General features: G+C 42.5%; 1 protein-coding gene across 1 annotated transcript; it reads left to right on the forward strand.

Annotated features, from left to right (window-relative positions):
* Positions 1-2,444: 2,444 nt before the first annotated feature.
* On the forward strand, positions 2,445-19,491 carry LOC130176248 (NACHT, LRR and PYD domains-containing protein 1a allele 4-like). The gene is made up of 8 exons (XM_056387212.1): positions 2,445-2,713; positions 7,932-7,999; positions 11,644-12,076; positions 12,194-13,832; positions 13,965-14,228; positions 18,795-18,928; positions 19,060-19,229; positions 19,356-19,491. The coding sequence occupies exons 3-7, from the start codon at positions 11,686-11,688 to the stop codon at positions 19,173-19,175; spliced, it is 2,544 nt and encodes an 847-aa protein (XP_056243187.1). The 5' UTR covers positions 2,445-2,713; positions 7,932-7,999; positions 11,644-11,685; the 3' UTR covers positions 19,176-19,229; positions 19,356-19,491.
* The last annotated feature ends 3,268 nt before the right edge of the window (positions 19,492-22,759 follow it).

Below are 22,759 nucleotides of genomic sequence, written 5' to 3' on the forward strand. Positions count from 1 at the left end.
GGATGTGGGCATTGCTGCTCTGCCTTTATACCGGTAGTGGAGGCAGTCACAGAACCGGGTTGACGTGCAGGAAAGATGCCAATCGTTGTGTTATACGTCACACCTCTGATTCCGAATCACCAGATCACAGTGTTTGATGATAGTACACGCTCTACCAGGTGAGCCACTGTGTTCACTCAGGTTGGTGTTGAAACAGTTTCTCATTCCTCCTCAGTAGTGCTGTGACTAAACAACATGTGGAAGTCTATACCTTAGCATTCAGCAGTACTTGTACAACATGTGTGTGTCTATGCTGTGTGTGACACAGACAAATGAGAAAAACACTGCAGACACAGAAAACACACACATCTCTTCTTCAGCACGTCAGTCGTTATGCCTTTTAGAAGGTATATCCAGGATTTTTCAGCAAAGTTTCCTGCTCCACCAGAGCAGGTCATACCCAGGGGCATCACGGTATTTCCCTCTGTGATTACGTTCTGTGTTCCTCTTGTCTCTCTTTTTTATTGTTTTTTTTTCCATTGTTTGTTCCATTGAATTCAAATGTAACGAAATAAACAGTTATTATAATAATACTGAACTCTTACACTACTACTTTTATTGAGCAGGTCGTGAGGACCCTCTCTGAGCAGGCCTCTTGCTGCAGGAGCCTGATGGGTGGAGTCTGGTTGTCAGGGAGATTCAGCTCACCTGGTCTGGCTGCACCATATAAGCTTGCTGCTGTCAGCCTCTGTCCCTTGGCTTCCACCTTGTTTGGTTTTGTTGTGTTTTGTTTGTCTTTAGATTGATTTCCTTTTTAATTGTGTAAAATAAAGGTGTTTTTGGACATCACTCATGTGTGGTCTTCCCTCCTTTGTCCAACCTTGAGTCGGGCGGGTTGTGACAAGGTATAGTCGTTAGCAATTGAAAAAACTGTAAGTCCAAGGGTTCTCTTACTTTTACCACCTGCACTGTGAATGTTTAATGGCTGCGTTGAATAAAGACACAAAAGATTACAATTGTTTGTTTGATATTAGCTTAAGGATCCTGTGTTTGTCTTTACTTGTGACTTAGATAAAAATCAGATCACATTTTATGATCAATTACAGTTTTGTTCAGTTGCTAACAAGCATCAGTCAATTCGTCATACAGTCCTGTCCTCCATACTAAGAAACATACATCTCAGCCAAACACTTTATCTCACCTCAAAGACCACATGTCTGAACATAAGCTTGTTCAACTATAACTATCCTGTTGTCGTCAGACAGTCTGAGTTTTCTTAGTGTGTGTTTTTGTCCAGCGTGAGTTCATAGAAATCTGATTGAGAGAAGACGATGCAGCAGTCCTGTTAAATGAAGTACAGAAGACAGTTGAATGTTTGCTCATTTGTTTTCATGTCAAGTTTAAAAACACAGTTACACTTCCGCAGACCTGGGATCAGCCCACAGGCTCTACTGTTGACCACTATGGAGGAAAACAGACACCAAGCCAGAGCACAGAAAAATGTACATTAGCATGCTCAGTTTTTCTTGTTATCTCTTCCTAAGTTATGTCTTTCTAAATACTCCTCCTTCTGTGACTGTCACCATGTCAACACACTCAGGAGGGATCTTACTGCAGAGGGAAGCAGTTTCCCCCTGATGAGATTCAGTGATGAAAACTCCACGGTGTGTTCTGTGGGTTAACCATAGTTTCTTGCTGATTTTCATCTAAAGCAGCGATTCTCAAAGTGTGTGGCAGAGGCATCCCAGGGGGAAAAGGCGGGGAACTAATGTTGGACGTCGGAACCATAAAAAACGTGCTTTCACCTGCCTTTCATAGCAACTGCACTCAGGTCTGTTGGTTTTCAGAATGGAGAGATATTTGACAGGGATGAAAAGAAGAACAAGCGATGCTTCTGAGACCAGCAATACAACGTGCTCAGCTGACGGAAATCGACAAAAAGCCAAGTCAAGAAAATATGAGGAAGCCTATGGGTTCACAGCGAATGTGGTCGGAGATGAATAGAGACCTGTGTGTCTTTCTTGTCTGAAAACTCTGAAACTGAAAAATATTGTTCTTGCAAAGTGAAATCACATTTTATTTCCTTTTTTTTTCTAGTTTTGAAAAAGCACAACAAAAGGAATGTTCATGATTTTGATAAGTCAATAAAGTTAAACATGGCCTATTTTGTAACAATTTTGTTGGGGTGGGGTGGGGGGGGATTTTTCTTCCTCCAAAGGGGGGAATGACAGAAAAAGTTTGAGAACCACTGATCTAAAGGATCATTTTCCAAACAAAATCTCAGCCACGGACAGGTTTCTCAAAAACTAAACAAAAACAATGTAGGACTGTGTTTCACTAGTTTTTGTATTTTGTCTGACCAGTGTGTAAATCTAATGTCAGCATTAATAACATTTCTTTGGTTCCATACCTGAAGAAGAGAGCGACTCATCATTTAAAGCCTGTCTTTGTATTGACCTTACAGACAAGGGGCAAGGGGAGGCTGTGCTGTTGGGAGTCTGGCTTTGAGATGATGTTTTCTGGTCCAACGGTGACTGAGAGCTTCCTTTCAAACAGGATGTGACTTCATGCAGCAAAAGTGAAAATAAGACACGGGGAAACAGGAACAACAGATTTCTGTGTACAGAAACGAAGCACACCAGACAAACTATCACTGAGGAATAAGAGACTCTCTGTGATGTCGGGACGCGGGACGCGGGACGAGAGGGTCTCTCTGCGACTCTCTACCACACAGGTAAGATTAAAGAAGAAGAGCTGAGCACTTTCATTCTCCTTCACCTTCAGACTGTTCCTGCAGCGAGGAAGAGACCGCACAGGCTTTCCTTCTGTTTCCACTTATCATTTAGGTCAGTCTTCTCAGAAAGTACCTGTGGATAATAGCTTCGTTAATAAACGTGCCGCCAGTGTTGCGTTACTTGTACGAAAGGACGGTGAAGCTCAGCTGATCCGCAATATTAGTTTGAGCTACGTCTCAAGTTGTAATTTACTTCCTGTTGCCTTCCTACTGCCCAGCAGTATATAAAGCAGTGGTGATTGCTCTAAGAATGGACGGGAAGCTCAGCTTCCCCTAAAATGTCAACAAAATAAGTGGTCAAATATGTTCTGTTGTGTGAACATTTCACTGACTAAATATGCGCTAGAACACGTTTATCTGTTGTTCAGAATCAGCTACTTATCACAGGTAACCGACACGACTTCTCCTCATTCATCCCGCAGCGCCACAGAGCTTTACACAGTGTAGACGCCGAGCGTCTCCTGACTTCACTGGGGAAGCAGAGAGTGGGTTGTTCCACTGTAGCGAAACTAGACGCTCATTGGATAAATTCTGGGCTTTGTCCCGCCCATCGGACGCTCAGCGTCTCTGGAGGTCTATGGGACAGTGGGCTGGCCCGGGCGCTCGGCTTCTGCATGATGATTGGATGATCTGTCTGAGTCTGAGTCCCTTTTTGATTGACAGCGAAATGAGCGAATCAGCGATCTTGAAGTATAAGCATCCACCGGAGCATTTTTCAAGTTTTTTTCAAGTTAATGACTTTATATTATGAAGTCATTAAAATTAGACCCATCTTTACCTTCAGTAATATGCAGTAATTACATTATTCTGAAATGGGTTATTCTGTGTAGTAAGTACCTTCACTTTGGGTACTACAATACTTCTGTAGCTGCTTCTATTTTGTGAATGTTTGGATGCAGGACTTTTGTGTGTAACTAAGTATTTCTATACTGTGATTATGTTACTTTTACTTTCTTAGAATATCTGAGTATGCCTTCTTCTTCTACCGCTGTTCATGTCTGTGCAGACATCAAGGCAGAGCATTAAACTCAGGATGCAGATGGTTTAACCTAAAAAGAAAAATGTAAAATGACCAACATATAGGCCTATGGTTTTATTCGTGACGTCATGTGTAAAGTTGGTAAAAGTTGTGTTTAGGTAACTTTTTATTTTGTGACGTGCTGTATGGGAGTGCCTGTTTTATTTTGAAAGGAACAGCGGAGCGGATGTGATTAACTTGTATTGACATTAACGGAAAAAGTAACTAACCTTATCTTCCTTGGCAACCGGTTTAAAACTAAATACTAAAAATATGACATTTTTAGCCTTAATGGATCTAATGAAACTGTAATCTGCAGCATACCAGTTAAACAAAGTATAAAATATCTTGGAATCCATATCCCAAAAAATATCAAAGAGGACTATGTGCTGATAGTAAGTGAGTCAGGTGTAATAACATAGGTGACCAGCGGAGGGAGCTATGTATTAGAGAGTGTGGTGCGTTTAGTAAACAGGAACACAGGATGAAGAAGTAACTAGAGGAGTTAGGATGTTGAAGAGACACGCAGGTAATATAATAAAGTTCGAGCGCAAGCTCATGTTCACAAGAAGATGTTTCTTCATTTAATGATGAACAACACATGGTACCAGGAGTGAATTGTTCAACAAGCATCAGTTTCGTTCGAAATGGAGACTTTGAGGCCACCGGAGGGACTGAAGCTGGTGGGAAATGTCGACGGCAGTTGGCGGTCTTTTAAGCAGCGGCTCGAGCTGTATATGTCTGCCATCGGACTGGACTCTAAATCCGACACAAGGAAAATAGCGCCGCTACTCACGGTAGCTGGTCCCCAAGCCATAGAAGTCTTCAACACTTTCGACTTTGAGGAAGCTGATGACAGGGATAAGTACGACAAAGTGATGGAAAAATTCGGTACACATTGTTCTCCGCAGAAAAACACAGATTAAATCGAAGGCAACTGGACTAGTATTTGTCTGTGGAAGACGTTTCGCCTCTTATCCAAGCGGCTTCATCAGTTCTTATGTATTGGTCACTCTAGTCCGCACTAGTCTGACCAAGAAAGTGGAGTAGGACCCAGGTATTTAACCTCTTGTGGGTGGGTCCACCAAGGTACCTGTGAAAGACAGACACACAGAAGACGAAGACACATGGATTGTATCACTGCCAATAAATGGAGCTCTAGTGGCACTAAGGATTGAAACAGGCGCACAAGCAAACCTGATCAGCATGACAGAAATGAATGCCATGAAAGAAAAGCCCAAAATAATTAGGGAAAGAGTGCCACTGAAAGACTACAACGGAAAGGACATCAAAAGCAGAGGTCAGTGCAGACTCGAAGTCACAGTAAAGAACAAAGACTATAATGTACTGTTTTTCCATTGTTCCTGAGGGCCGTGAGACGCTGCTAGGTGGGATAACCTCAAAGAAACTAAATCTGGTGAGGAGAGTCTACCACATCAACTGCTCAGAAGCAGTAAGCACACAGACAGGCACAGTTGACAACATAGTGCAGCGTTATCAAGATGTTTTCAATGGATCGGGATGCCTACCATACACATACAAAATCCAACTAAAAGAGGATGCAAAACCAGTAATCCATGCACCACGGAGAGTTCCAGCTCCACTTCGGGAGCGCCTCAAAAAGGAACTGGACAGAATGTCTCAGTTAAAGGTCATCACGAAAGTGGAAGAACCAACCGAGTGGGTGAACTCAATGGTCTGTGTGGACAAGAAGACCAAAAACAAAGAACTGAGGATATGCATGGACCCTTTTGATTTAAACCAAAACATCAAACGCGAGCACTACCAGATTCCAAAGCGGGAGGAGATTGCAAGTGAGATTGCTGGAGCCAAATACTTCTCAAAGCTAGATGCAGCGCAGGGATTCTGGCAAATCAAGCTGGATGACGAAAGTTCAAGGTACTGCACTTTCAACACACCCTATGGAAGATACAGATTTCTCAGAATGCCATTTGGCATAATCTCAGCCTCTGAAATTTTTCATCGTGCCATGGACAACATGTTAGAGGGTTTAGAAGGGGTCCGTTGTTATGTTGATGATGTAGTAATCTGGGGCTCCACCTTACACGAACATAACAAAAGCAGAGACCAGCAGAGGGAGCTATGTATTAGAGAGTGTGGTGCGTTTAGTAAACAGGAACACAGGATGAAGAAGTAACTAGAGGAGTTAGGATGTTGAAGAGACGCGCAGGTAATATAATAAAGTTCGAGCGCAAGCTCATGTTCACAAGAAGATGTTTCTTCATTTAATGATGAACAACACGGACTAGAAAATAATTTCAAACTTAAACTACAAAAAACCAAGTATATACTAAACATGTGGCTTCAGAGAGATTTGATGTTAGGTAGAAGTAAAGCAGAAGGAATCTGAGGTTTGTTTACCCTGCCCTCTCTCTTTTTGTTCATCAATCTACTGATAAAGACATAAATAACACTTTAGTTAACTTTATTTGGAAAAATAAATGCCATCACCTGAAAAATGAAGTCTTAGCTGGTTCAAGAAATGAAGGTGGTCTGGAAATATTGGACTTCACCGATCTGAACTTTACTTTTAAGTTAAAATGAATGAAAGATTCCTTAAAGATCCAGAATCCCTCTGGAACTTCATACCACAAAATATTTTTAAAAAGATGGGTGGTTTACAGTTCATGCTACTGTGTAATAATGATGTTATAAAAATGCCACAAAAATTGTCTAAATTACTGATTTCAGCAAAACTGTGCTTTGTACACAATTTCTCCCCCTTACAAAACTATTATATGGAATAATGAATATTTAAAAGGAAGAAGAAATCTTTGTACTTACAACACTGGATTGACAGGAATATAATTTACCTATCTGATTTACAAAAGGTAAACTCACCGATTTTCAGCTATGAAGAATTCCTTTCTCACAGAAACATTCCTGTTACATACAAAGAACATCAAATGGTTGTTAATGCTATTCCTAGTGGAATTTTGCAATTAATGAAAGGATTGTATGAACCCCAAGAGTTACAAGAACCACTGATAAGATCATCAGTTTATGTAAATGAAGTAGATATTAAAAGTCATAAATGTACTAGTAATATATATTTTTTGTAAGTACTTGTATAGTAAACGCAAAATAACCCCACGTGGGGAAATTTATTTGGAATTCCCAATTTTTCTAATATTCAAAGGAAAAAAAAAATTGGTTTCTTGTTTACAAATGTACTATTCCTAAAAAAAAAAAAAAAAAAAGAAGTACAATATAAGGTCACATCTCACGATTTGCTGAAATCAGAAACAAAGTGATTTCTGTACAACGGAAGAAGATGTTATCAACAATTGTTTTCTGAGTGTTCAGTCACAAGGAAATTTAGGAGAACCTTCGAGAAATACTTTGCTAATCAAACAAACGATACAATCAATTTAGTAGCCAAAGATGTTATGGTATTGTATGAGAATCAAAACCAAAAACTACGACAGATAGTAAATCGTTTGATCTTATTAGGAGAGTTTCATATATATAAATCCAAATTTGGTAAATCTCCCCCATGCATTACTGTATTCATCACTGAATTCCAAAACTTTACTTACACTGAAATTAATTGACGGTAGGAAATCGGTGTATACTACAAGCTGGAACAGGAATTTACTTTCTTTCTTTCTCTTTTATATCATTTATTTATTTATAATTTATTCATTTTTATTTTTCTGCAACTGTTAAATAAATTTGCTTCTACATATATGTATTGACTTGTATTTGCTGAGATTATTAGTATTATATATACAGTATATTATATTATACATGATACAGGATACAAAAAGGGCTATGCAATATCTTATGATGGACTATAAAACAAGAGACTTGTTTGTGATGTCTGTTTATATTTGTAAGTGACTCATGGTGTCTTAATAAAGACGGTTAAATGAAAATGTAACGGTAACTCACAGATGGTATGGAAGCAGTGAAGTTATTGTCTTTAAACTGAATCTGTATAAGGAAGGGGCAGAAAAACAGGATTTTGAAATGTGGATGTATGATGATTTACAAAACAGTAATGGATGAATTCTAACTGATAATAGTGTCTTGGTCTGGGAGTTTTGGAACTTGCTACTTGTTCCCTGCTAATTATTGACATGATGATATTTTGTGACTTTCATATCTTGTGATCAGGAAAATCACGTACCAAAGGAACTGATCAGCTGATGGAGTCCATCATCAGTGGAGTTTGAGGCTTATGTGTAAGTGTCTTCTTTGTTAATACAATATTAATTTAGTTTTGTCTGCCCTTGGAATATTATAATTAGTTGGAAAAAAGAATGAAGCCAGTTGTCATGGTTTGCTATGGCAGACACCTTTTGTTAGTTTTGTTTGGACTTTCTCACTTCCTGTTTTATTTTGTAATTGGTTTCCTTGTGTGTCTCAGTGTTTTGCTTCCGGTCTTGGTCCTGTTTCTGTTTGGTGATTGTCTGCCCCGCCCTAATGTGTTTCACCTGTGTTCAATCACCCTCGCCTCCCTTGTCTATATAGTCTTTGTGCTCCACTTTGTCTGGGTCGGTTCGTCTGTTGTCTCTCTGTTGATTTCTGGGTTTGTCCTTGTCGGTTCATGTGCCTGTTCATGTCTAGTTGGTCGCAGAGCTGTTCGTGTGTGGTTGTCCTCAGTCTGTTCACGTCTGCTTTGTCCTTGGTCTATTCATGTTGCCTGTACCTGTCTCCTGTTTTGAGTTCATGTGTTTACCTGTTTTCCCCCTGTGCTTCCCTGTGCTTCACCAGTGTTGTGTGTAAGCTTCTTGTTAAATAAACCTTTCTGCACCATTCTCCCATGTGTTGGCTGCATTTGGGTCCAGCCTTACCCCTCAAACCCTGTGACAGTTGTGACACCAGTGCTTTATGATGTACAAAAGAAACATGTGGGTCCAATTTTCCACTCACATGGCTCCTCATATCACTGCCATGCTGATGACACCCAGCTATACCTGTCTTTATACCTGTCATTCCCACCAGACAACCCCACTGTTTCTGAGTGGATCTCAGCCTATCTCTCTGAAATCTCCATATGGATGATGGAACATCACCTTCAACTAAATGAAGCTTAGTGCAAGTTCAGTCAGGAAGACTATCTCCTTGCGCATGCCTTCTAAGTTACAAGCATCGTTTCCAGCTATCTATAAGCTCCACCTGCTCATTCACATCTTCACCCAATCACAACCTTACACGTTGGCCTTCAGCCAATCACCTGTAAGCTGTGAAACTTTAAAAATGGTCTCTCTCTCTGCTGTCATTCAGCTGTCATTTGAGCATTGTGAAGAAACTTTTGTATGGCGCTACTATTCAGCTGTATCCTCGCTTGCCAAAGCATGTCGGATTTCAAATCAGATCCCCTGGAGGATTTCAACCCCAGTGGCGAGCTCCTGCTTTCCACCAAATCGGCTCTAGCCTTAAGAGAAGCCGAGCTACTTGAGTCCCATCCTGATAGAAGGATCGAACTGGCGTATCCGGCTCTGATTGGTGATCTAAATCTCCGATATAGGAGAGACATTTCCTACCAGTATCACAAAACTTTTTCTAGCAAGGCAGCTCTATATATCTCTGTGTCCAACATCCACCTAAATTGGTCAATCCTGGACACAGAGATACTTCTCATGCTCATTGGAGGTTCTCCTAGCAGCTCAACGTACGGCAATCTAGGCCAGTCCGAGTCCCTCTGCCTTCAGCTGCCTTTTTTCCACCAGCTTCACAGCCAGTGAACCCTTTGCCCCTGCATTCACAAGCCCCTCCTCTTCATCCCATGACTGACAGCCAAGGTCGAAAGGTGCAATTGTTAAATAACAGGCCCATTTGCAATAACTTCAACTAAAGTATCTGTACTTACAAGCTACCTCTTTCTCCACATTTGCAGCGTGTGCATCGTTCAGCAAGAAAAGACTAATCTTTGATTTATCGACTCCTCGCTCCGTTCCTGTCGTCAGCATGAACAGTCTCATCCCTCCCGTCCCATTCTCCCTTTATTACACAACAGTGGATAATGCCATAAAACAAATCAAAGTAGCAGGTCAGGGTGCATGGCTATCCAAGGCAGACATCACAGATGCGTTCAAAATCGTCCCTATACATCCATCACAGTGGCACTTCTTCGGTGTAAAGTGGAACTCCAAGCTTTAGATTAACTTTTGGTTGTAGAAGTAGTCCATGCATTTTTAATTCTGTGTCAGAAACACTCTGTTGGATCCTTCTTAATAATGATAATAATAATACATTCTTAACAACGTTAGACTGCCATCTGTGCTTCATCTCCTCAATGAATTTCTGCTAATTTACCCACCAAATGACAGCTCCTGTTCCTCCTTCTCAAAACTAAAACTTGTTTAGTCATCTCGGCGTTCCTCTGTCAGATAAAAAAAAACAATTGGTCTGAGTTTCTAGAGTTCTCGCTCGACAACATTGACATGAAAGCATCTCTTCCCGAAGAGAAACTACAGCAAATCCGGCAAATCATTCAGTCTTTGACAACTGCTGATTCCATATCTAAACAACAGTTACTCTCTCTCAAAGATGGTCCAGAATGCAGCAGCCTGTCTGGTCTTCAATCAGCCCAGAAGGTCACATGTCACTCTGCCACTCATCGACCTCCACTGGCTACCCATCACTGCCCGAATCTGATTCAGTCTCTAGTGCTGCCTTCAGAGGGACATCTGGGTCTGATCCAACTACTTGACCATAATTATTCAGCCTGATGATTCTTCTCAGACACTGTGTTCCTCTGATGAATGTGGTCTGTCATCACCATCCTGCACACAAGACAGTCTCAGTCCAGACTGTTCTGGTCTGGTCTGGTCTGGTCTGGTCTGGTCCATGTCTATCAGAGCAGGAGCGTCCTTCTCTGTCTTCAAGAGTCTGTTGAAGACTCTCTTCACAGAGCGCCTCCTCTCCTAACACCTCTAACACCCTCACATGTCTAACTGGCTCCTACTGTGAACCTTTGGTGCACGTTCTTACACAATCTCCTTGCACGTATCAAATAGATAGTACTTAATACTAAGACTAAGGTTTCTTACTGCACTGAAGCTTTCTGATGTCCTTCACTTGTAAGTCGCTTTGGATAAAAGTGTTTTTGTGTTGAATATTTCCTTTTAAAAGTTGTGCACATTGTAAAATATCCATAAATATTTTAAAAGCAAGCTGTAGTTTATTGACCAGGCTCATAGACTGACCATCGCATTTTAAGACTATGCTTCAGTTTAGTGATGGGTGCTACCAAGAAGTCTACATTTACTGTCCTCTTAGCTGTGATTTGGGTTTTTTACCATCTCATAAGAAAAATACTAGTGTCTCCAGCTGCTGGGTGTTTTACTGAATAGTCTCAGAGCATTTCTAAACTATTTCAGAAGGACTGGGACCAGCCAGGCCTTTTAACTGTGCTGCACACAATATACATGGAGTGTGGTGGTGGATCTGCCAATATGAGACCTGACACTATAAAGTAGAAGGAATGTTTGGATTCCCTACTCTGTCATTTTGCACATTCTTCATTAATATTTGTTTGGGCATTTTTGCCTTTATTGTGACAGTCACAGTGAGAGACAGACAGTAAAGTCAAGATGACATGCAGCAAAGGGTCGTCGGTCAGACTTGAACCCTCTAACTTTCATGTGGTATGCGCTCGACCAGGTGAGCCACAGAGGCGCGTTCTTCAGAAGGACACAGAACTCCATCTTAGATTGACACCATCACAACTGATGTTAAACTGTTAAATTGCTGCAGCTGCATGATGTTTGGACAGTCTTACAAACATGTTTCTGTTACTATGAAAGATTCCAGATGTTTTACATTGTAGTTAATAGATCACAGGCAAATAATTATATAATGAACATTTCTTGTTTTCCAGGTCATTGAAGTTGGGTCTGTGTGCTGAACAAACAGTCAGAACATGGCCTGTACAACACAGTCTGCCTTAGACTATGTCAAGCAGGCAAGAGTCCACCTGGTGGGAGAATTAAAGAGTCTCTCAGTGATTGTGGAGAACTTGTATCAGCGAGAAGTTCTCACTGATGAAGAGGTCAGCAAGATACAGGCAGAGACTGATGACTATGATAAAACCAGACATATACTGGACTCAGTCATAAAAAAAGGCGAAGCAGCTTGTTACGAGTTCCTCAGGATCATTGACATGACGAGGAGGAGGACCTTAGGGAGGCCGCCCCTCCCCCCTGAGAAAAAGGGTGGAGCTTTTAGTGAGACCAAGACGTTTGACCTGCACCACTGGATCAGCTGCTATCCTTTCAAAGAAGACACACACATGGATATGAACTATTTACAAGGTATTTTGATTCTGAGTTCTGATTGATAATGTGTCACTCAAATATTCATCCACTGTTTAGTAAGAGTGTGTATGGACTCAGCAGACATTTATTTACTCACTGCTGGTTTTGTTTTAGGTCCCATGCCGTGCCACAGATATCAGGCAAAGCTGAAGGAAAAAGCAGAAAGAATATCAAATAAGTTTTGGATGGCAAACAAAAATCTGTTTGAAGGAAGCAACAAGCCTGATCTGTCATACACATCACTTGTATTAGACACACAAGGAAACGTCTCTCCGTCTAAAATAAAGAAATTGAAGAGCAAGAAAAGCAAGATGAGTCGCCCTAAAAAGCTAAGGACATACATCCCTGAGGACAAACCAGAAATTTCCCCCAGTGACCTGCTGAAAACAGATAAGAGCATAGTGTTGGTTGGTAAGCCTGGAATTGGAAAGACGGCACTCACTCAGGAAATGTTGAAACTCTGGGCAGAAGGAGACAGTGAAGAGCTAAATTACATGTTTTACTTTGGCATGAGGGAAACATCCCAATTCACAGAGAACATGAGCTTGGAGGATCTTCTTTTTAATGTGTTCAGTGAACCAGTCACAGGCAAAGAAGAGGTCTTAAATGATATAAAGAATAACTCTGATAATGTTACTGTCATTTTTGATGGAATCACAGACCTGTCTTCATCAGTGGTGCAGAGACTTGTAGAGAAAGACCTACTACCTGATGCAAAAATCATCATAACGTGCAGACCAGATGACGAGGAGCTCTTCTTCTCTGGGGACTTTCTGAGAGTGGAAGTGAAAGGCTTTAGTGAGCAGTCCATAAAAACATACTTATCTGCAACACTCGGCGAAGAACAGAAGAAGGTTTTGAGCAACTTGGAGTTGTTAACTCTTTGCCACGTCCCAATGTATGCACTGATGGTGGCTGCCTGCTTTTCTTCAGGAGACCCTCCACAGCCCTGCACTATAACTGAAGTATACATCCATATTGTTCGTTTTTGCCTTGAAATGAACAGCAACAAAACAAAAACAGGGGATCTAAATTCCTTCATCACCAATAAGGGGAAGGAAATACTGTCTTTGGCTCAGGTTGCTTTTGATGCAACCGAAGGAAAAACGGTGAACTTGACAGACCTGGCCTGTAAAGACAGCTGCGTCCTTTCCTTCCTGAAACCACTTGTTATCAAAGTCGCCCTTACTGAGAGAGAGACCACATATGCATTTCTCCATTACACAATGCAGGAGTTTTTTGCAGCACTGTGGCTCTTGAAGAATCCAGACAAAGTGAAGGATGTTTTTCAGCAATGCCTGACTGAGGAGAAGAAACACATGAGACATCTGATCCCTTTCATGTGTAGATTGTTGAATGAGAAGAAACCAAGTTTGATGAAGTGTCTGATTCCAGCTGAGGAGCTCAAGAATACACCTATATGGTTCTGTAAGGAAGTGATAACCACATCTTTTCATGGTCTGTGCGAGAGAGATGAGTCTGACACTGAGGACAGTGGGTCTGATGTGGACATACTGTTCTTATGTCAGTGCTTGTATGAGTCCCAGTGTCCTGAAGCCTGCATCTACCTTCTGGACAAACTGAGCTACTGTCTGGATCTCACTGAACAGAGCCTCGATCCTTGCTCTTGCTGTGCTGTGGCCTATGTGGTCACTCAGTCAAAGGAGAGGAAAATACAGCTGAACCTTGAAGACATCATGGTATCAGAACAAGGAATGAGACGACTGTTTGGATGCCTTGCAAACGTCCAGTGGTACGTCTGTGTGTGTTTTGAGTGTGGTACCCCAAGCGAGTTTAGAAAACCAATGGAAAATATAATCAGAATGATCCTTTCATGTTGATTACATTTTTAATGAGGAAATCGTCTTTGTTCTTCAAATTACAGGTGTGACCCGCTTCCACGGCAGATGTGGAAGATTTTCCTTCTCAGTGAAGGGCAGATGGACCATGTCAGCTTACTCAGCCTTGATGGAAATCAGCTGCACCTTCCAGTTGAGGGTAAAAGACAGCTGTTCGAAAGAGCTGTAAAAGTCATGCAGAAGATTACTATTAAGGTTAATGTCTGCCTGTACTGGGACAGAGTGACTTCTGTCTCTCCAAGTCTGTGTGAGTCCCTCTTAGAGGCTTTGCCCTACATCAGCTCACTCAGGTATGTAGCTTTTGTTTTTGTGTAATGCTGACATATTTTAAAACTTTTTGATTTTTGTGTTTCTGGGTTACTGCTTATTACCTTCTCCACTATTTTCAGATTACATCCCATTTTATCCAGAGTCTGTCATGGTTTGCTATGGCAGACACTTTTTGTTAGTTTTGTTTTGGACTTTCTCACTTCCTGTTTTATTTTGTAATAAGGTTTCCTTGTGTGTCTCAGTGTTTTGCTTCCTGTCTTGGTCTTGTGTGGTGATTGTCTGCCCCGCCCTAATGTGTTTCACCTGTGTTCAATCACCCTTGTCTATATAGTCCTTGTGCTCCCCTTTGTCTGTGTTGGTTCGTCTGTTTACTTCTGGGTTCGTCCTCATGAGTTCACGTCATCTGTTCATGTCTGGTTCGTCTCCAAGCTGTTCACGTCCTGTTCATCTCCGGGTTTGTCCTTGTTCTGTTCTTGTTGCCTGTTGTCATCCCCTGTGGTTCCCTGTACCTGTTTTTTGAAGTACTTTTTGAAATAAACCTGCCTGCACCGTCTCCCATGTGTTGACTGCATTTGGGTCCACCCCATACTTACCACTAACCCTTGACAGAGTCATATAAAATATGAACCATTTATGTGAAATTTTGTCATAATTGCTGTGTGATGACTTGGGTTATGGCTAAAAAGTGTTTTGTTAGGTCACAGTGACCTTTGACCTTCATCAGTTCATCCTTGAGTCCAAGTGAACGTTTGTACCAAATGTGAAGAAATTCCCTCAAGGTGTTATGGAGATACTGTGTTTACAAGGCTAAAACAGGGCTTTGTGAGGTCACCATGACCTTTGAGCTTTGACCATGAAAATCTAATCAGTTCATTGCTACTGAAATATATCGTGTAAGAATGGGATGGACAGACAACCTGAAAACAAAATGACTCTGGCTCCAACTTGTTGCCTGCACAGAGGAACAAAAACAGTTTTTAAATGGGATACCTGAACCATGTTATTTTGTAAGCCACGGCTTGCCCCAAGGCAACTGTCTTACACTCAAATCCTCACCTCAGTTGTCTTGATTTACTTTCTGGAAAGTCACCTTGTATTTCAGCCAGATAGACAGACATTTTTGTCCGCTCATATGTGAGAGACCAAACAATGTATATAGGTCTACAATTCCTGGTTCACACTCCATTTTTCCGTTACACTGGGGGTGGCAGCCAGACAAGAGACTGACTTAGGTTCCAAGCAAAGAACACAATTCCTTCTAGAACTGTGAGATGAACTGGGGGCCGTGATCAGACACCACATCCCTAGGGAATCCATGAATATGGAAAACATGTAATAGCATCACCTCTGCCGTTTCCTTGGCAGAAAATAACTTGGGCAAGGGAATGAAATGTACCATCTCGGAAGATAAATCCACCATGGATCCAAAACGGTGTTGTCACATTTTAAAGGTGGAAGTCCAACCACAATGTCCAGGGCAGTGTCTGTCCATGGCCGATGAGGGACAGACAGCAGCTGGAGGGGGCCAGAGATGAGAGCTCTTGTTTTGGGAGCACACTGGACAGGGACGCTACATACCTCCTTCTCTACAGCCAGCCACCAGAAGTGCTGTTTTATCACAAAGAAGGTTCTCCTGATCCCAGGATGACAGGAGAAGAGGGAGGTGTGAGCCCAGTGGATGACCGGAGAATGGAGAGACACTAGCACAAACAGCTGATTAGGGGGACAGCCCTCCGGTGGGGAGGAGTTACTACTGGACTTTCTTCTCAATATCCCATGTGACCATCCCCACCACACAGGAGGTGGTCAAAAGATGAGATGGAAAGTCGCTGGAGGAGTCAGAGTCAAACTAATGAGATAAGGCATCAGGCGTAACATTTTTTGTACCAGGACGATATGATAATGAAAATTGAATCTATTAAAAAACAGAGCCCACCCGGCTTGCCGGGAATTTAATCTCTTGGCAGTCCATATATATTCCATATTCTTGTGATCTGTCCATACAAGGAAAGGTAGCTCTGCCCCCTCCAACCAGTGTCTCCACTCCTCAAGCGCCACCTTGACTGCCAGTACCTCTTGATTTCCCACATCATAGTTCTGCTCAGCTTGAGACAGTTTCAGGGACAAAAGTGCAAGGATGGAGTCTGTTATCCTTGGGGGAGTACCATGACAGCATGGCCCCCACCTCAGGATCAGAGGCATCCACCTCCACCACACAGTGGAGGTGTGGGTCAGGTAGAGTGAGAACCGGAGCAGTGGCAAAGCTGTCCTTAAGCTTTGAGAATGTTTTTTCTGCTTGAGGGGACCACTGGAACTTGACATTGGTGGAGGTTAGAGCATGTAATGGGGTTGCCACAGTGCTGGAATTTCTAATGAATTTTCTACAGAAATGAGCAAACCCAAGAAAATGTTGCAGCTGTCTGTTGTGGGAGGATGTTAGTCATTTGGCTACAGCACTGACTCTAGCTGGGTCCATGTTAATGCTGTCCTGGGAGAGGGACAGAGTAAACGTGGAATTCAGACTGCTCCACCTTGACGACGAGCTGATGATCCAGAAGATGCTGGAGAACATGCCGCACATTCTGAGTGTGAGTCAGCTAGACCGGTGAGAAGATGAGGATGTCATCTGGGTGGACGAACACAAACTTGTTCAACATTCCCCTTAGTGCATCATTCACTAGTGTCTGAAAAACGGCTGAAGCATTGGTTAGCCCAAAGGGCATTATGAGATGCAATACCCACCAGGAATGTTAAAAGCGGTCTTCATGTCAGTATTGAAATGCTAAGGAAAAGAGAGAAAAAGGGTACTCGTTTTTGATGGTGACGTCATTGAGTCTTCAGTAATCAATACAGGGGCGAAGAGATTCATTCTTTTGTACGCAGAAAAGAATCCAGCTCCAGGCCAGAACAGGGAAGGATGAATTATGCCAACTTTGAGTGATGTCTAGATATATATTTGTCTATGGTGCCCTTTAGGGGGAGTCGAACCAGGAAGTGGGTCAATGGCACAGTCATACTCCCAGTGAGGGGGAAGAGAGGTGGCTTGGGACTTGCTGAAGACTTCCAACAACAGGGTGAACATGCTCAACTGGGGGTAGGTTCAAGAGGGGGCTGATCAGGAGGCCCTGGGTCAGCCTGTATAGGTTGTTCTCAACAGGAGCTCGGGGAACAGACAGAAGGCAAACAGGTTATTGGGCAATTCTCCCCCCAACCCATCACCTCTCCAGTAGCCTAGTTGATGCAAGTGGTGTGCCAGGAGAGCCAAGGAACACCCAGAATGAGCAGATGGAGAGGTGAGTTGTGTAGTTGGAAGGATAGCTCCTCTGAGTGTCCTTGAGCCATGATCATCTTATCAGGTTAAGTGTGGTGAATGACCAAAGTGTCCAAAGTGAGATAGTCTCGTCCCAGCTGCATGGATTCCTCTCAGGAGTGTGGGGGTGCTATGGGTGACACGGCAGATCGTGGAGAGGGATGTTGGGGAAAGGGTCTCTGGTTAAACAGGGGCCGCCTCTGGCATGACAAGGAAGTTGCATACTTGATCGGTCCCTCTCTCTCTCCGCTCAGCCGATTGGTGATCTAGATGGACAGGGACATGAAGGAGTCCAGGTCAGCAGGGCGCTCCAAAGCAACCAGCAGGTCTTTTATTCCCTCAGATAACCCATGGTGAAAGGCATCCAGCAGTGATGGGGTGTTCCAACCACTGTCCGCCACCAGAGTGCAGAACTCAATGACGTAATCAGTGACAGACCGAGCCCCCTGATGGAGGTTAATGAAGGCCTGTGCAGCCTCTGGACCAGGGGAAGAGTGATCAAAAATCTTGCTCAGATTAGTTGGTGAACAGGTCCAGGGATTGACAGATGGGAGAATTACATGTACACTCTGCCGTGGCCCAAGCCTCTGCTCGACCAAAAAGGTGAGAGATGATGTAGTCTACCTTAGCTTGGTCAGTGATAAAAACCGCTGCCTGCATCTCAAAATGAAGGCCACACTGCACCAGGAAGGCTCAACAGTTATCTGCATCACCTGATAAGGAGGTTGTGGTGGTGAAGGAGCAGCCGCCGGAGGTTGAGCCAGAGAGCTCAACGAGTTGAGGCGCCCCAACAGCTGTTACATCTGTTCATCGTGGCGACTCACTTGGCTGGAGATGGAGTACTGGAAGCCCTCATGGTGTGCTGAGCTCTCGCACATTGTGGCGCACACAGTACAGCTGCTCCTCATACTGCTTGAGCAGGCTGGGCAGCTTCAAGGTGTGAATTTGGGTGACTGTTTGTATGCGATCAGTGCGTTCCTGTAAAAGAGAGCTTGCCTCTCAGTGAAACTAACCTGAATACATAAAGGTTAAAGTGGGCCTCATTGTGAAGGATCATTCTGAACATTCATCTCTTCCTTGATGGTTTCCCGCTTTTTCTGTTGTTCTGCCTCAGAAATAGTGTCCAAGATGTGTATAGATAAGCATCACAACTGCCTGTGACATTATATTTGTTTACAGCCGTACATTATGTGCTTACATTTTAAGATGAAGCAGTTTTACTGTACATGCAATAAAAATGTGTTGTTTACAGATGTGTTTGCTTATCACCATGCAGCTTCAGGACAACCTACAGAGGTCTGGGATTACAGGACCAGGACCAATGCCATGGGAAACTGCGTAGGGAAGAAAAGGGGCTGTTGCTGGACCTTTGCCTGAAAGCAGCACTACACAAAGGAGAAATCTTTCAAAGTGTAGTGAACATGCTCTTCTCATTGTTTTCTGTTAACACGGACTTAAATAACATTCATCTTGATTTTTACCAACATGTCAAGAGTAAGGGTTGTTCAAGTGTCAATCAACAGCTGAGGTCGCTTTTCCAGTCAGCTCCTCCAGTCTGGATCATAGACCTCTCAGAGAGAAAAACCTCCATCCTCCTGGAAGTGCTGAAACTCCAATCAGAGAAGAAACAAGTGGAGCTGACAGGCTGGTCACATGAAGAGAGTGAAGTGAGGAGTTTCCTGCAGTGTGTGCCTTATATCTCACAGCTCAGGTAAATTATCTTCTTAATGATTTCAGCATTTAATTAAATTTATATAAGAAAGTCCATATAAAAAAAACATTTATTTTTCTCATATAAAAAACCATACATCACGTTTTTTTATCCTTGTGATTTCAGTTTTGTGCCACGGTCATCAGATCGTTCAGAAGAGACTAGGTTCTTTGTGATTCTGTTGTGTGCAGCAGCAAAGAGAGAACAGCAGACAGGAGAGAAGATACTGGAGATGTTATCATCAGTGTGCAGATACAACACATTCCCTCTTAGTGACAGACACATGGGGAATTATGATACAGAATATCAGTTGTATTTCCTGCTGGATCTTTTCTCCCATGTGAAGGACTGTGAGTCTAAAACAGGTCTGAGTGTCCTTCCAGCATTACATTCAGTTTTCCAGTCAGCTCCTCCAGTCTGGATCATAGACCTCTCAGAGAGAAAGAGCTCCATCCTCCTGGAAGTGCTGAAACTCCAATCAAAGAAGAAACAAGTGGAGCTGAGAGGCTGGTCACATGAAGAGAGTGAAGTGAGGAGTTTCCTGCAGTGTGTGCCTCATATCTCACAGCTCAGGTAAATGGACTGTAGTAAACATGACTTCAGTTCACATGTGTGGAGCTGTGTTCTTACATCTACACCACCTCACTGTTAGAGTGGAGGTTAAGGTAAAATCTTCAATCATCAGTCCACATGAACATTACATCATGGAGTGTAGTTTTACTGATGGGACATTTTTGACTCCACCCACTACAGTGTACTTATTACTACATTACCCAGAGTTCCTTAGGGCAGAAAGGTAACACTGCTACAGAGTCCTGCTCCTCTCTTATGAGCTGGTTCATGTTCACTTCACCAAGCTGCTAGTTTGTTTTGAACATGAACAGTTGTGCTACATTAAGGCTGTTTTCATGTGTCATCTATCAGCTGAGTCAAAAGTGAACAGAGACTCAGCTACAATCATGTGACCAACAAGCTGCAGCAATGTCAGCAACAGAGAGCATCAGTGTAATGATGATTAGTAGTTGAGTTCTCCCTCAGCACCAGTGATGGAAGTGCTCTGCTTGTCTCTTCTTACTGTTTCACAGCTTGTTTCTTGTGTTGTTCCAAATGTCAGGATGAAGCAGGAGTTTCCTCCAGTAGAGAACAGCCACACATGGTGGTTCCCCTTTAACTCCATCAGTGTGTTAGTGTTGGATTGACTGTAGGAGTCCTCTAAAGAGCTTTTTAAAACCCTTCACACTTTGACGACCGAATCACTTTAAATCTTTATCACTAAATGTGATCAGTCACTGATGCTGGGTGAAAAGCTCATTGATTGGCTGCTCTGACTCTAATACAACCAATGAATGAAGAGTTACTGAGGAGCATGTTTAAACAATGAATGACGAGAAGAAGTGAATGAGAGGATTTCCAGCTTTTTTTCTTCACTGACATTAAATAACACGTCATGAGGAAGTGAAAGTAAACCACTGGAAATCCTAATTATGCTTCACTAGGACTTTATTCACTTGTAAAGAGTTTTACAGAATGATGGATGTTCAAACTGCTCTAGTGTTTCAGTCTGTGGAGCTAACTGATTCATAAATGATCTGAGGATCCAGCATTGTTGTGTGACATTCCTGGTTCCTGAAACATGTTGTGAAGTTAGTTAGTAAAAGCCTTTGTCATTGTTAGTTGAATTTCAGGCTGATTGATGTTACAGTGTTTTCTCATTAGCAGGTATTTTGTAGACTTTTAGCAGCTACTCTCCCTGTGTGTCAGTATTGTGTGTCTCTTTTTCTGCTACTGACATCGTAACAAAATGTTTTATTCTCCTTCCAGTTTCCCTCTCAGGTTTAAAGACTCAGATGGAGCCGAGCTCTGTGGGAATCTGTTGTGTGCAGCAGCAGAGAGAGAACAGCAGACAGGAGAGAAGATACTGGAGATGTTATCATCAGTGTGCAGATACAACACATTCCCTCTTAGTGACAGACACATGGGGAATTATGATACAGCATATCAGTGTGATTTCCTGCTGGATCTTTTCTCCCATGTGAAGGACTATGAGTCTAAAACCGGCCTGAGTGTCCTTCCAGCAATACAGTCAGTTTTCCAGTCAGCTCCTCCAGTCTGGATCATAGACCTCTCAAAGAGAAAGAGCTCCATCCTCCTGGAAGTGCTGAAACTCCAATCAGAGAAGAAACAAGTGGCGCTGAGAGGCTGGTCACATGAAGAGAGTGAAGTGAGGAGTTTCCTGCAGTGTGTGCCTCATATCTCACAGCTCAGGTAAATGGACTGTAGTAAACATGACTTCAGTTCACATGTGTGGAGCTGTGTTCTTACATCTACACCACCTCACTGTTAGAGTGGAGGTTAAGGTAACGTCTTCAATCATCAGTCCACATGAACATTACATCATGAAGTGTAGTTTTACTGATGGGACATTTTTGACTCCACCCACTACAGCGTACTTATTACTACATTACCCAGAGTTCCTTAGGCCAGAAAGGTAACACTGCTAGAGTCCTGCTCCTCTCTTATGAGCTGGTTCATGTTCACTTCACCAAGCTGCTAGTTTGTGTTTAACATGAACAGTTGTGCTACATTAAGGCTGTTTTCATGTGTCATCTATCAGCTGAGTCAAAAGTGAACAGAGACTCAGCTACAATCATGTGTCCAACAAGCTGCAGCAATGTCAGCAACAGAGAGCATCAGTGTAATGATGATTAGTAGTTGAGTTCTCCCTCAGCACCAGTGATGGAAGTGCTCTGCTTGTCTCTTCTTACTGTTTCACAGCTTGTTTCTTGTGTTGTTCCAAATGTCAGGATGAAGCAGGAGTTTCCTCCAGTAGAGAACAGCCACACATGGTGGTTCCCCTTTAACTCCATCAGTGTGTTAGTGTTGGATTGACTGTAGGAGTCCTCTAAAGAGCTTTTTAAAGCCCTTCACACTTTGACGACCGAATCACTTTAAATCTTTATCACTAAATGTGATCAGTCACTGATGCTGGGTGAAAAGCTCATTGATTGGCTGCTCTGACTCTAATACAACCAATGAATGAAGAGTAACTGAGGAGCATGTTTTAACAATGAATGACGAGAAGAAGTGAATGAGAGTATTTCCAGCTTTTTTTCTTCACTGACATTAAATAACACGTCATGAGGAAGTGAAAGTAAACCACTGGAAATCCTGATTATGCTTCACTAGGACTTTATTCACTTGTAAAGAGTTTTACAGAATGATGGATGTTTAAACTGTGCTGTAGTGTTTGAGTCTGTGGAGCTACCTGATTCATAAATGATCTGAGGATCCAGCATTGTTGTGTGACATTCCTGGTTCCTGAAACATGTTGTGAAGTTAGTTAGTAAAAGCCTTTGTCATTGTTAGTTGAATTTCAGGCTGATTGATGTTACTGTGTTTTCTCATTAGCACGTATTTTGTAGACTTTTAGCAGCTACTCTCCCTGTATGTCAGTATTGTGTGTCTCTTTTTCTGCTACTGACATCGTAACAAAATGTTTTATTCTCCTTCCAGTTTCTCTCTCAGGTTTA

Source organism: Seriola aureovittata, chromosome 10 (assembly GCF_021018895.1).
Source record: "Seriola aureovittata isolate HTS-2021-v1 ecotype China chromosome 10, ASM2101889v1, whole genome shotgun sequence".
NCBI lineage: Eukaryota > Metazoa > Chordata > Actinopteri > Carangiformes > Carangidae > Seriola > Seriola aureovittata.